Source organism: Argopecten irradians, chromosome 13 (genome assembly GCF_041381155.1).
Source record: "Argopecten irradians isolate NY chromosome 13, Ai_NY, whole genome shotgun sequence".
Lineage (NCBI taxonomy): Eukaryota > Metazoa > Mollusca > Bivalvia > Pectinida > Pectinidae > Argopecten > Argopecten irradians.
In genome coordinates, this window is record NC_091146.1 from 22698916 (window position 1) to 22715221 (window position 16306).

Sequence of the window (16306 nt, forward strand, 5' to 3'; positions counted from 1 at the left end):
TGGTGGTTATTTTTAGACCAGTTTGCTCAGAATTAGACTTTTTCTGATTATTAGGTCATTTTCTATCAATATTAGGCCTGTTTTGAAAATTAGGGCAATTTTTGAAAAAAATTAGGCCTTTATGGTCTTCCAGTGATGCATTCTTAACTTAAACTTCGTGCCAAATTAGTTTGATTAACAGCTACAGTTGTCAACGAATGTTTGTGCGAGTCGCTATGGTGCGTGGAATGATTATCATTTTATCTAGATAATATTTAAGCATATTTGTTATGGTGCAAAAATAAGACAAAACCGTATGATTATCGCAGCAATGTGTTTGTTATTCTGGTTGGTATTTCTCTTCCTGGTTGTATCTATGTCATAGTCATTGTCACTGTCTGCTCTGGTCTGACGGCCGATGTAAGATAAAGACGAAATATGATCGCTTTATTGGGGTTTTCCCCCTGCATCTCCTGTTACCATTCAGGCTATGACAAAAACACTTCATTAATATATGTCAGTTGCCAACACTTTAATACTCGTAATGAGAAATTCAAATGAATTAATACCTTATTTCGTCAAGCATAGCAAACAATAATTATTAACAGATACAAGTGCGACCTATTTTTTGTGTGACCCATTATGGTGCATTGAATGATTCTCATCTCATCTTGATAACATTTCGGCATAGTTGTTATGGTGCCAAACTTAAACAAAATCTTATGATTATGGCAGTATGTGTTTGTTATTGGGTTGGTATTTCTCTTCCTGGTTGTATCTTTATTTGTCAGAGGCATTGTTACTCTTTGCTGTGGTCTGACGAATGGTTGAAGATAACGACGAAATATGATCGCCTATAGGTTTTTCCATCCTTTGTTTTAATTTTTCTATCCTTGTGTTGGTTCAATATGAATGGGTACACACATAGATTTTTTAAAGAGATAAAATATTCAAGACAATGGATCATACATTGTTTCGCAAAATATGTGTTGTTAATCTAGCCAAGTCTACAGCCAAACACGTGTTTAAGCAGGAAGTGTTATCAATGGTTTGGTAATTAAGTCACTGGTGTAAATTCATTTTAAGATATATCTTCTCATAGCGGTGTCATCACTGGTACGTTATCATCCGTCAAACCTAACAATATCGTCGTCAATGGGTTGTGAACTGTGCTTGCCATACTCTGGTAAAATACAGATAAATCTTTTCCCCAGCAACTGAAAAATAACTCTGACATATATGAGAAAATATATAGTATTTTCATTAATTTCGAATAAAGTTAAATAAAGATCCAAAAAAGATTAAGAATATTATCTCATCATTGATGTATTTATCAAGGACCACATCGTATTACAGCTATGAGTTGCTTTCTTCAGCATTAATTCGAAATCTAAAATACTTTTTCATCCGAAATATATTATACTATAAATGCAAAAATAATAATGTAAAAATACTCAGAAAACGACATTTTGAACATTCTAAAACAGTAGGCCAACTTATGAGGGATATAGGCGATCAATCGTTTAGTAACAACAGAACATATCTGTACAATATCGGTTAGTATCGTATTCTGATAAAGCTTACGCATATACGCCGATCGAACGTTGACGGACGGACAGACGGACAACCTGAATTCAGTAAATCAATATATGCAGCGGTATGATAACATTAAACCGAAGAGCGTTTTAAACATATAAATGATTAAATGCAATTTTAAACTTTTTGTAAATTTAAAGTATAAATATTATTTCACTTATGAGGGCATAAGGATAGTTTAGTAGGTGAAATAAATGTATTCATTGAGAAGCTGAGTTACATAAACAAACACTTGCCAGATAATGTCAATTCTTTTAGATACTGGATCTTTCCTGAATACAACCCTTGCTATTCGTCTCCTGCAAGTAGACCTACATTATCTCCTTAATCCATTTGACGTTTTCGATTGCAGTGAACCATAACATATATTTCCATCAATATTTGCTTTATGTCATTTCATCGCCAATGAAAGTGTTATATGAACAGGATCGTCAAATATGTCAATCATTACATCCGGGCAAACTGATTTTTGTCTAAATGTAAGGAGGGGTGGACTATTTTAAGGTTCCGTATTATGTTCAGCAAGCTGGGTGTTTTCAGAAACCCGCTGTCTGCTGTCTAGAGACCTTGCACTTATTTTTCTGTTTTTATCCGTAAAGAAGTCACCTGTCGTGACCTTGAAGGTCATTGTTGCGGTCTCATCCGTACCTAAGCTTAACTGTTATGAATATGTTTCCCACTATTGTCATTTTAAAACTGCATTAAGGTATGTCTTAGACTCTACATCAAACAAGACGAGATCATGAAGGCAGAAACAAATAGAATATACTATTACAACGATCGTCATTGCAATATCTTCCGTCTTAGATAAACATCCTATTTTGTAGTTTCAATGAAGAAGTTATGAGTGTGGGTATCAATTACATATTGTTATTTTGAAACTGCCATTGTTTTGTTTTTGTTTTTGTTTTTTATTGGTATTTATTTTGCAGTGTCTCGTTTTACTAGTGGTAACGGGGAGCATATTCAGTTATGTTGTGATCCGGTCTGATGGCCCAAGTAAAGGCCCTTTAAAGTTTGGCTCTATTTTGAACTCAGTATACACACGATTATAGTATACACTCTTGCTTCATGTTATTTAGACGACGTGACTTAATTGTGTAATATGGCCTTATTGTTGGCTTTTCTCTGTAATTAACGAAAGTGATACAAAGCACTTACAAATTCTCTAGAATGTTCACCCCTCTTTTTTTCTGTCCAAATTCCATGTAAATATATCTTTATCCTTCCGACAAAAGTACAAATTTGACAGGCCGATATTGTGTACGTCAATAGTATGCATCACATTAACGTTTTCATGAATTAGTGTCACTTCCAGATATGTAAATAAATGGACAGAACAGGAGAAAAAAAACATTCACCCCCTCTTGGAAAATATGCTTAAGATTTTAACACGAATGCTTGAGAACTTGAAAATGCTACCTCAGAAGTCATTTCCCCTCTCTCAAAGCGGTGAAATATATTAGGTCCCTGAAGGATATGCCCGGTATCACAAGTATTTTTAATGTAAGGTCAAAAATACCGCTTCACGGACCGAAACTTGTAAAGACATAATAACAGCAATAATCATGCAGGGATGTCTGAGGCATTGAAGGGGAAAGAAAGAAGTGAAGTAGGTTAAACACCACACCGATCAATGGGTAATACCTGAGTCATGGATGGTAAGCGATATCTTGCTTAACACAATATTCACTCAACCAACTGATAAACATCGACCAGATGTAGCGAACACTGTATCAATGGTTCAATGACCACCGGATTTGAAAGACAGTATGCGATTGTTTATTTGTTTGTGTTGAACGGCCTATCGGTAGCCAGTGTCATTTAGGGTCAAACATTTAATTAAAAAAAATAAAATGAAAAAAAAATTAATAATAATTCATGTGGGACCCTCCTAGCCCATGGCCTATATATGATGTACATAATTACATTGAAGTCTCATACAAAATAAAATAAAAAAATAAAAAAATAATACACAAACAAAAAATTAAAAACAAGACACACCAAAGTTGGAATTATCGTTATACAGAATAGACTAAATGCCTTTAACGATTAAAATAAATTCTTTGATTAAATTCAATTTCAGTAAAAATGAAAAAAAAAAAAAATCTTTACATATTTGAGTTAGCATGTCGGAGACATGGAATTGCTTATCTCTGATATAGTTAAAATCTGCACAATGTAATAAATACATAGATAGATTAGGTATAAAAACAAATTGAATGTAGAACGGTAAATGTGTAATTATGTAGATGTAAGGTAAGTCTAAAATACCACCATTTATGTTAGCTAGGTATACTGTACAGAGACTGCAGCTAGTTTGTTGAAACATTGTAAAGACAACAGAGATAGAAAATGTTGTTAAGGTCATGTTAATAATGAAATACATAAAATTATGACACTATAAAAAAGTAAACACATAATTATGAAATACAATGACTTATGATGATATGTTTCAACAAAGTTGGGATACAAAAATAGACACAAACAAGTAGTTATCAACTGTAAAAGGAAATACAGGCACATAGCTGACGAACGTCGAAAATATATACCTATAAAATGGGTGGAGATGGGTGTTTTTTTTCCTTTGAGAGCTAGACATACAAAACTGGAACAAATCAGAGGCGAAAAACATAGTCGATCAGAGAAAATTTCACTGAGGTGAAAGAGACGCTATCAAATGATGAATGGAACGTTAACGCGGACAGACTCCGGCCCCAATAGTGCGCGCCAATCTGATTGGTCCTCCATAGATGCGGATAACGCTGATTGGTCAGCTAAACCTGATCACGCGCTGACTGACCCTCTGATGGTCAAGTATCACACGGTGATCACGGGAAGGGCTGAACTTAGACTTTGGTTAAACAATGCAATTAGTTTGATAAGGTTTTTCTAATTCAGTCAGATACTATTTTGAAACAATATTGGCTTACAAACAAATACGTAATTTGGCAATGTTTCCATTTCCAGTAGATTTAAAGTCCCACGTCCAATTAAAGTCTATTCAGGTTAACGTATTGATTCAATTTGTCTCGTCCAATTACATTAACTTCCTGGTTTTAGCTCCCATAATGCTTTGTATGCCATGTATATATAATATCTTCTTTACCGTTTAAGCATCAGAGGGTGTTAGAGCACCCGATCATTTAAAATGCAGTTGTCATCATAGTGTTGCATATACTGTAAAACATTTAATGCGTATCTAAGAATTGTGTAATCGCATACTACAGTCATGGATACCAACGCCAATCAGAAATACCGGCCTTTTAGTGCTGGTAGAGAGTTTATGAACTTAGAGAGAGAGAAGTCGAATGTTTTTGAGATCGCTATCAAGCCAGTATCATCTCCAAATCGTACAAAAACTCTCTTTATTGCTGGGACAGCCATCGTGTGCGTGAGTGTTGTTGTGGCCATTGCCGTTGCCGTAACAATTAGCACAAAAGATCAAAGTGATAGCAAGCATTCATCACTGAAGGAAAAAGGTAAGCTCAACACTTGTTTTATTTCTATGTATCTTATTTATCATTAATGTCAGAACATGTTGTCAGACTGCGTCTTCCATCGACATTTCTGTTAGGTCACTTATATTTAATCAATGCATTATGTGAAATAGAATCCCTTATTCATTATACTAATGAACAACGGACTTCCGTTACGATGTAATTTCGTGATGTATAGGTAAACGTTTTATTGTACTTGTACCTTTTCGCAGATTCTTTTGTTTCACCTCCGAAATCTGATAAGAATAAATAGAGAATGCATGTCACCACTTAAGTCTTTCTTAACCATCGCATAAATATAGCCTATATCGTAGGAATCAGACCATGTTTTCTTTTTTTTATCCTGCAACATAACAAAAAATGTTACATACATTAACATATTCGTACTAGTGGTGTGACACCTTGAGGATGTCGCAAATGCAATGAAATGAAGTAGGAACAATAACACTTTACCTGATTTGAAAAACCTAAAATACCGCTTTGTTTCGAATTATTTGGACTTTTTATATGCAACGCCTCAGTTTGTCAATTTTATTATTGAATTAGCTAGGGTGAAATAAACAGAAAATGACGATTTTGGCATATTTAACCAAAACATCTGTAACCAGATTATTCAAAAATATAACACGTAGTCAGAAATGTAGATCTCAAAGAGGTTTATAAGTATGGCAAGTTTCAGATTTTATGTGGGCTCGTTTCGTCGTTACCAAATCACTGTTATATGCTGCTAAGTAGGTGTTCTTTACCGTGTATTGCAAGAGTTATCATTACCTACTTCATTTCATTCAATATTTTAATGATCAACAAATATGTCCGACTTGCAAATAATCGATCAACCAATAGCAGGTCGATGGAATCGGCTCACGTGCTAAAATACAATTATTTTACGTGAGAGCTGACAATGCAAATGCTGGTTGCAGGATAAAAACATTATCTCTCCGTCGTTTGCCTCTATTACACGGAGTTATGATAAGGATCGGCAAGATTGACGGGATGATAAATCGTACGGGAAAATAAGATTGTGTACAGTATTGTGACTGATTATCCAACCCAAGATACTGCTTGGAATATTTTTGTTATGAAAAAAATGTGTATAGATTGTAAATAATTCATGAACACTGATAGTGAGACACAATGTGTATGATAATAAGAATGCTTATGGCAAAAATGTACTAAAAACACAAGTAATGGTAACCTAAAGAGCAAAAAAAAAAAAAAAAAAAAAAAACCACTATTGACTTTTTTTTCATTATTGTTCATTTTTGTCTATTTTACTGTGTAATTTATGAATGTGTAGGATGGTTATCAGGTTACCACAGCCACTTCAGCTAAAATATTACACAAAGGAGGGGTATCACTCTGAGCCGTTTTACGACCACTAAGTGATAAGCAAAATATATTTTGCATGACGATACATTAGGGTCAGCTGCATATTGTAAGCTATTCAGAATATCCGATTTTTTTTCTGCGCTCACAGTAATTTCAGAGGTCAAAGATGAAAGGGTGAAGTTTCACATTTTCATTGTTTAAATCATAATTAATTAAATATTAGAATATCAATTTCAGAATGGAAGCATCCAGTATTATGAGAATTTAATCGTTTCAATAACAAATTTTGAATTTGAACCTTTGGGACCAAAAAGGGCAAAACTATGACATAACGCACATGTTCGGTCACTTTTATGAATTGTGACGTCATTATCTTATTACATGACGAGCGCAATTGACGTCATTTACGACATTCGGCAAACCTGCAAGACAAAGAAAAAACGCAATTTTTCGAATACTTTTTTGAATTTTCGATAAAAAAGTAGAACGACGTCGCAGTCTATATTTTCTGACATGTTATTAAAATAGAAGAAAAACGTATTTTTATATTAACAATTCATGTCTCTATCTCATGTATTAGTACCGTTTTGTACTGTGTGTATTTGTGTTTTTTTTTTCACTTTTTTATCTTTTCTCTTCGGATCTGTCGATCGGCAAGTCTACAAACAAAGTCCACCATTTTGAAGTATGACGTCACAATTCATTATAACGAAATGACATCATGATAGTTCGTTTTTGGGGAATCTCTTTGTCAAATTTTACCGCCATGTGGTGTTCAGTATGACCACAGTGACACTTTAACTGAAACCGCATACAGGTGCGTGTTACATCTGTCGCGCCAAAAAACGTCATTTTCTCAACAAAAACACATCAATAGAAAAATAAATATTACAAATATTTTGATGAAAGTCCTCCCGTAATTGAATAAATATATGCTTTCTGTTTTTCTATTTGAAAAAATAGTATTGCGCTTATATTATTTTACTGTTCAACGCTTCCAATGAAATTCCGGCGTGACGTAAAAGTGACCGAAAATTGTGCGTTATGTCTAAATAGCTCTTAAAATGGTGAAATTAAAAATCCTATCCTATCATTCTCTCCAAAAACGACATGTTTTAATCGCAACATTAATATTTACCAACGCACAATAATTAGGAAGACGGCGGGAAACATAAGACGACCTGCGTTATGAAAATTAACATTTTATCTATTTTAATTCAATATTTCAGAAGGTGATGAAAAGAGTTAAAATAACAATAAGTTAATAACTTAAGGATGTATTCTTCTGAGGTTTCAGTCCCGTTGTAGTCTTGTTTCGAAGAAGTTATTAGATTTTCAAATAAAATCAATCAACATCTGTATCAAATTGCCAGTTGCAAATTTTGTCAAAAATTTACATTTCTATTTTAAGTAGATTTTTTTTATGGGAATTTTAAGAAATGGCCAATTTGGCGGCCATTTTAAAATTGTGTCTTTTTTCGCTTTGAGTAGAGTGACAGTTTTACCGTTTTTAACTGAAATTGGTTCTACTTAAATCATAACTGCGCCAGTATTTTTAGCGGTATCGAGCTAATTTCTGCTGTAAATTTTTACTGGGTTCGTGGTAATTAAATATTGAGCATTAATGTGTGATATGATACATTTTTGTCACTTTATTTTTACACATAATGGTAATTTCAGCACTTTTATTTTTTACTCTAAAATGCTGAAAAATGACAAATATTCAAATGGGGCAAAAGAGGAAGCACACGGACCCCCTTATGAGAGCTAAGCTACTCTACAAAATTATATATTTCTACTAAGAACTGTATTCTTCTGTTCATGGAGCAATACTAATGAATTCTAAACTCAATTTAGAAAAAAATAAGTATACAATGTATAAAACCAAGGTGATGTAGGACATTATAGTGTGATTTTTCAAATATAGTAAAGCGATCTAGGCGATATGTTTTAGAAACCCCGTTGTTATCATAGCGTTCATAATATATTGTATCCTTTTGAAATCAGAACATTCAATTATAAATTGTTTGACAAAAAAACTTCAAAAAATGTCTTCGATCCTTGAATGAAGCTAAAATGTTATAATTTGCGCTGACGAATCATAACGGCGTCACGAATTCGGTAATGATTCCATCGTCGTTGTAGGTTATAGTAATGGATCAGGGGATTTCACTTTTTGTTACGTGGTGAGATACTATTTTAGGAGCTTGGGCTTTCTTAGGATATTTTAAACTCAATTATTTTATCATTCAGAAAGATATTGAAAACAAAATAGCTTATTAATGTTATTAATACATACTACATATATGAAGTACATGAAACATGAATGTATATTGAATAAGAAGTCGGAGAATACAATCTACATAAATTAAGAATGAATTTATAGCATACGGATATATATGTAGAGCTTACATATTTTAGATGTATGCACATTGCATTTAGTGGAGCCCGTTCTTTAAAGACCCCAGCTGTCAGTAGGTCGTAAATCTATTCAATCAATCAACCTACCAATCTAATGACAAAACACTTGACATGACTAAATGACCACATTAGTAATTGTTCTAAAGACTATAACTTAGCCGAGACCTGTATTTTAATATTATTGACATGTGCACTAATTAAGTGTAGAACACAACTTTGACAACAAAAGTGTAATTCGATATCGACTCTTTGTAAATTAGACATAACAGACAAGAAGGTGTACAGTCACGAAAAAAACTCCTCAAAAATGGTTAAATTAATGCAACAATTTCCCCTCGGTTATAATTATTGAAAAATAAACATAATGTGTACATCTAATGTAATGTAATGTAATTGTGTTTTTGGAATAAATGACAATCCTATTTTGACAGAATAAACTAGACTAGTCGTTTGGAATATGACTTTTGATGTTTCATATAATACGAAATCTTCGTTTGTAAATAACTATCAAATAGTTATCAATAATACAAGTAGGAATAATGAATCATAAAGAAGGGTTCCTTTATAATTACGAATAAGACTTTCCGGCAATGTAAATTTTCTCTCTTTTTTGGAGATTAGTATTATTACCAAAATTATCACGTAACTTGAAGTGAAAATTCTTTTATCACATAATCCGCCTGATATCCAGTGATTTCGCCCATGTAATATTTTTGCATATGTCACTAGTGTAATATGACCTGGAGCGATTTTCATTGGCTGGAAATCTATTGTAACGTCAGACGGAAACAATAAAATGACGTCAAGATTACAAGGACGGCGGGACAAAATGGCGGCATTTGATGGAATTTCGGAATACATTTTGACGTGAAATTCGTTGTTATGTAGGTATTTGTAGATATGTGATAAAAAGTATCTTAAATTTGTGTTCAATTCATATGAGATTATATGAAACTCGTCTCGAAATTCTAATTGTGCTCGTCAAGGCTCGCTAAAATAAAAAACTTCTTAGACTCGTTTCATAAAATCTCATATGAAATGAACACTCATGTAAGATCCTATATATGTAATATATCGCTATCACAACAATATTTCACAGTCAAGGTAAATGCAAAACAATGCTGTAAACCAGCGTTATTGTATATGCGAATACAATTCGTGTATTTCGCAGAGAGTAACAAGACACCACAGACCTTAACCATCCCCAGTAATACCCTAAACGTAGTTAAAGAAGAACCTTATTACTATAAATCATGAAATTAAATTCCCATGGAAACGTCCTTACGCATGGAAATCAAATCCCTGCAAAAATCAGTTGGTGTATAGTAATGAGTGCGAATACGCCGGAGTGAGTTAAAACCATTTCAGAATAGATATATAATTAAATTCATAGATACTGTATATGTGTGTAGAATTAGATATTAGAGGGAAGTAACTCCTGTGATTTTAAAATCATTTGTGTAGTCTATTCACATAGTGGCATGGTTATACTATTACTTAGACGATATATAAGGTTAAAGATGCACCACCACGGACAGAACATAAACGATATCAATCATTTGAAAAATAACTGGTGTGTAATCGTGTTTATATGTGTCTCATTAACACAAAAATACATATAAATTAATGTGTATTTTGCTTTTGGTACATGTGCAATCAGTACTTCATCTCATAAAAGGCATCGTGCCGTGAAATATTTTTGGGACACTATCAATGATATGTAATATTTTCATCTTGAAGTAAAAAATGAGCTCAAACTTTTCAATGGTGGTAATGGTGTAAAGTAAGTCACTTTAGTAACTAAAGAAAATACTTATTCGTCTGCTGCTCATTTTGATATAAATGAAATAAATAAGCAATACATATTAGGGAAGACAGACCCAGACCTATTGAGTTTACATATGTAATTCTCGGGTCTTGTCTTTTTGAAGATAAAAGTACTACGATCACCAGACCAATAAGCCCGTTTACATCCGGTAATTTTGATTTATTTTCTGTCATCAGTTACCGTCATATTGTGTATATGGATGTTTTGGCTGTTACTTCACACAATATCAATGATAACCTTTACTATAATGAGTTGCGTCAAAACAGTTATAGATAACCATCATACTATCAACTTGAAAGAGAACATATGGAAACATGTAGGGCATGGTTCTCAGTTTAATCATTTTCTGTTTTAGTCAGAATAACACCTACCCCCGTAACCACCACAACCACCACGGCTGCGACACCAACAACGTCGACAACAACAACAGGCACCACAACCACCACGGCTGCGACACCAACAACGTCGACAACAACAACAGGTAGAGTAAAATCTACTTTCTTGCTTACTCTGCAACTGCTATCAAATTGATTAAATATGCAAAAATGTTCTTGCATTTTTTCAAGCAATGATTTTATAATGCATTTCCATATATTGAATATATGACATTGTATATTATCGTAGGACAAAAATGTATGATCAACACAGCAAAAATGTCGACATTCTCACCAAGTTTCAAAACTCATATACCTAACATGAAGTGATATATTTATAGGTGGTACTCCTGTAGCTACGACCTTACAGACTACTACACCTACAACTACAACTCCTGCAGTACCAAGTAGTAGGTATTCCGTAATGAAGGAGAGGACAATCGTTTAATTTGATTAATTATGATTTCTTATTACCCGTACTATTAACTGCGTATTTCTCTTGTAATCATTTAATAACAATTTCGAGTAATTAGTTAAGTTAACTAAGTATTGTGGGTATCTAAACTGTGGAGATGGCTAATATAGGCTTTGCCTGACGCCAAATCTATTTGCTCTTATTTGCAATAAAATTTGTTGAAATGAAATACATTTGTTGTAACTAATTTGGAAATAAAGAACGGATATTATCATGTACGGAAATGGTGTTATCCCTAACTTTTAAATCAATATAAAATGTAGAGTTTTATTATCCATTCTTCAAATTGTTTATCTTACACTTCCAACAGCAAACGGGACCTGGAATAACTGGGGAGCCTGGACTTCCTGTGGTGCCACATGTGGAACCGGATCCAAAACCAGATATAGAACATGCCTTCGTGCCTCACCCAGTGACCCTATTTGTACAGGAGAATATGTACAGACAACAACATGTTCCTTAACAACATGTCCAGGTATTTTCAGCGGTTGTCCCGCTTTATAAAAAAATATATATACGAACTGTAATAGTAAACATTAATTACAATAACCATTTTGAACAGCTAAGAGTTGTTTCATCTGATCGTATCTTATCTTATCCCATTGATCCAGAAGCTGCTGAGAAAATGGACCTAAAGAACACGTTAAGATTATAGGTAAAATAGTACTCTAGGATGTTGGGTAATATACACAACTGAACATTAACATATATGGTGACCAGAACTTGCTCTATGATAATAATCACCCATTGTTTTCGTCGTTATGTTTCATTAAACAAAAAAAAAAACCACTCTTATTTGTATTTTTCTTTTATTTTAAGTTTACGGCGTATGGACCACATGGTCGGGTTGGTCAAGCTGTGACGTCACCTGTGGTGGCGGTACACAACAAAGGACGAGAGTTTGCCAGAAAGCATCATTATCAGACTTAGACTGTGTTGGAAGGTCTTCTCAATCTCAGACGTGTAATACATGGAATTGCCCCGGTACGTATTATTGGGTCAAACGTCCAATTTCTCCATTATTGTAAACTAACTGATTTTGCGTATTCTACGGATGATTTTGATTTTGCAAAACAAATCGCTGCGACATTTCTCTATTTAACATTATCATAACTAGAAACAGCGCAAGAAAATCATTAAACGAATATAAAAATTACTATCTATAGGGCCTATATTGCCCTCTTTCGTACGTCATTCAGAGCAACGTTATCTTAGGTTATAGACGCATGTATTTCTGTATGGGAAGTTGAATATTTTGATTTTATTTCGGTTCTAGATTGTTCCCAGACCTGTACCACCGGTTCCCTGAACGCCGAATGTACGGCTTGTGAATGTACATCAAATACTGTACAGGGTATTGTACGTAACCATGTCAACGTCCCTTTAGATGAGGCTTCAATAGCACACGCGAATGTTCCATATAAGACATTAGCAACCACCAACGAAACTGGAGGATTCACATTGGATACGACGTGTGACGCAGTGGAAATCGTCATCACTAGGACGGGATATGCTGACGTCACAGTGGTCGTCACGGGAACAACGGTTTCTGTCCAGATGTCACTCATACGTATGATTATCTTACTTCTATCATTCATATGAAAAATCAGTGCTTAACGTTAGATTATAAGCTATCTCATTCCATATATATAATATACATCGTGTATTAAAATTTAAATATCCTTCCGATGCTGACGCCGGTAGTCTCGCATTCTCCAGACTCTCGCAGATGAACGAGTCTGGTCGGGTCGTGTTTAAAGTTTGCGACCAGTAGAGGGCGCGCTAAAACGGTAAACAAACATGGACGGCAATATTATGTAATATTATATAAATCGCGAGTGAAATATTATAATTTGACGGAAACATGATCCTCTGCCTCTCTCATGACCCCTCCCGCTCTCTGTTTTTCTCTGTATTCATTATAAATTAGCAATACATTATCAATTTTGTCCCCCATTCATGTCTCTATGTTTACATATGAACATATTTATAATACTATAATATATTGTACATTTATATTTATGCGAATAATTGTTTGCGAGGGAAAAAGGCTTTCAAAGTTGTGAAAAACTTGTGCCTAATCATCATCGTTAAATTTTGACAATAAAAATATGTTTTAATCTAGTCAGATTCCAAACGTTTTTGCCACTGTACAGTGTTTTCGCATATAGTTTTAGTATAAAGATTGTGCTTGGTATATTATCTGTGGAATCATACAATTGTATACCTTGAAATCAGTAAACAATGCCGTGAAGTTCGTTAAAAAACAACACATTAAAATGTTGTGTTTCTCAAAATATAATGATCCCTTGGCATAGTTTCTTCTTGTTTTTACTTACATATCTTTATTGTAATTTCAGAGATACCCATCTATCAAAATAAATCCGAGGTCACGTGTTCGAGTCCAGGGAGAAAACGTCACATTTTGTTGTGAGGCATTCGGAAACCCCGCTATTTCTAATTACGAATGGTAAAGTCACATTTAGTAGAGACCATTAGGGTTCATGTTTAGTGCGTGTTCATGAGAGATGTTTTCAGTTAAAATTTTCATTGAGAAATCTCGATTGTAACCAATATCTGACAAAAATGGAAATTTTATCAACATATACTATAAAATGGAGTAGGAGTCATATATTAAGTAAATGAGGTTGATTTGATCATGTTTGATTCTATTTAGTTATTGCACAATAAGTTGATATAATTTAATTTGAAATATATTTCCATGATGCCTCGTTGATCTAAATCATCAGAGATCGTCGGTAAAATACCAAAAGATTCAAACGGAGATCCATACAATAAGAATAAACGATATTTTTCAGAGGATTATATTATATTGACATACCGTAAATAATATGTGAGTAATTTTCTGTTTTCTAGCTGATATTTTTTTTAATATTTTTGTTAAAGGATGAAAGATGGTGTTTTACTTGACGATTCTAAATACCCGGATGGTTTCAATCTGACATTGAATGATGTTACTACAAGTGACAGTGGCGAGTACAAATGTCGGGCCAACAGTCCGGTCGGGGCTTTGTATATTCTGCTATCAGCATTGCTCACAGTGAAAGGTAAGATCATTTCTGATACTGTATACAAAATATAAGTTGAAGTGAAAAATACATACTTAACAGATACAGCATTTTAAATGTATTAAGTAAAATATGTTATTAGAATGCTAGTTGTTTTACTGTTAGACTTACGTTAGATAAAATGATGTTATAATGTAGTGTGAATATTGTGGCATCATAATTTAAGTGATGGCAATTTGGCAAAACAAAATATACATGTTTTCTTTTATCAATATTTCATACTACAGACAATATTGAAAATAAGTCAAAGTATAAATTGAAGTGTTGTTACACACGCTACATTTGAGTTGTTTGTATCGTTTTCTCATTGGCACAACTGATGAACCATATAGTTTTGAGTAATGATTGCAAAAAAGATATAGCATATCTCCTTTTACATCGTCGGAATTATATCTGTAATATCAAGACACGACCTCAGAAATTGAATATAACTAAATTTAATCTTTATTTGCTATTTGAAAAAATTGATTTTAATAAAAAATATTAGCGATAAAACAATTTAAAAGACAAATTTGATTTAATAGCTTAAAACCGCAACTCGCAGTTTACGCATCAAAATTATGTTTGATCAGAGCAGTTATGAAAAGTCGAGTTTCTAGAAATCTTTAGCTTAATGAAAACCATAAACAAAATGTCCATTGTTCAAAGAATTTATTGACATATTTAAACGTTTTATTATCAGTAAAAGTTATATTGAACGACAATATATTTCCAGCAAAGCATTAGTTTTGCATTACATAACAATGAAAGCATTTATGATTTACAATTTTGATTTTCGGTGGTTGTTATTCAAATCTTGTTTCATTTATACTTATAACACAGCGTGCCATCGACTTTCCATCTACATTAGTTATGTGATGAAATACTGTAAATCAGTTTTGCTTTTTCATATCACAGCAACAGAAATCCGGAGTTTTTGCGATGATGCTTTCGAGGAGAAGAAGATAAGTTTACCCATCATGACTGCGTGGCAAGGACGAACGTTACAACGTTTGGTAAACCGAAGGTCGGGGGATTGCGAGCGAAAAGACATGTCGTGAGGTAATAATACAGTGAAAATGGCGAAATGCGGGTCCATAGGAACATTTTTCGTGTTTGCATTCCATCCTCTGAAGAAGAAAGAACAGTCCAATGCACGTGGTTAATTCTCACAAAGATAGTAATATGTGACAAAGGGTTGGTTCGTTTATGTTCCTTGTGGGCAGTGCCTTCGTCTAGTGACATTCACTATTGTAGGGGAAGATATACTGGTCTAAACACAAGGGTATCCCGTTACGATTGGGAGTACTGTCTACGTGAATGGATCAGTCCGTTGCCACAACATCCTTAACAGGAGTCTATTTCTTTCACGAGTAATCCTAAAGGTACACTTGAGCGTTTCGACTAACTCTTGAAGACACTGCGTTACTTTCAAAACCACTCCCTTACCACCGCACCAAATTGATTAACTCCTGGGAGAAGATTACGTAAAGGCACTGTATATCAGCAGGATTACGTTTACTCGGAAGCCCCCAGTCGGCAATATACGGATTTCTTCACGACGTTGAATATACCATTCCGATGGGATAAACGATAATGGTATGCCTGGGCCATGACATGAGATAGTTATACCACCAAATGCAATTCGTTGAGCGTGCCTCGGTAAACCCATATACGTACTGAATCGTTTTAAGCAAGTGTCCGCACCCTATTTTGTTCCGCGAAATTTGACTAGC

General features: G+C 33.9%; 1 protein-coding gene across 1 annotated transcript; it reads left to right on the plus strand.

Annotated features, from left to right (window-relative positions):
* The first annotated feature begins 4680 nt into the window (after nt 1-4680).
* Nucleotides 4681-13119, plus strand: LOC138306281 (semaphorin-5B-like). Its single transcript, XM_069246693.1, has 6 exons — nt 4681-5057; nt 11009-11134; nt 11369-11437; nt 11813-11977; nt 12322-12486; nt 12779-13119. The coding sequence occupies exons 1-6, from the start codon at nt 4808-4810 to the stop codon at nt 13102-13104; spliced, it is 1101 nt and encodes a 366-aa protein (XP_069102794.1). The 5' UTR covers nt 4681-4807; the 3' UTR covers nt 13105-13119.
* Nucleotides 13120-16306: the final 3187 nt, after the last annotated feature.

What these genes read in the sequence shown, in the direction of transcription:
- LOC138306281 (XM_069246693.1), top strand. Translation starts at nt 4,808, where the DNA reads ATGGATACCAACGCCAATCAGAAATACCGGCCTTTTAGTGCTGGTAGA. An exon ending in AACGTCGACAACAACAACAG is followed by an intron (nt 11,135 to 11,368) that starts GTAGAGTAAAAT and finishes ATATATTTATAG; the next exon opens with GTGGTACTCCTGTAGCTACG. An exon ending in TTCCTTAACAACATGTCCAG is followed by an intron (nt 11,978 to 12,321) that starts GTATTTTCAGCG and finishes TTTTATTTTAAG; the next exon opens with TTTACGGCGTATGGACCACA.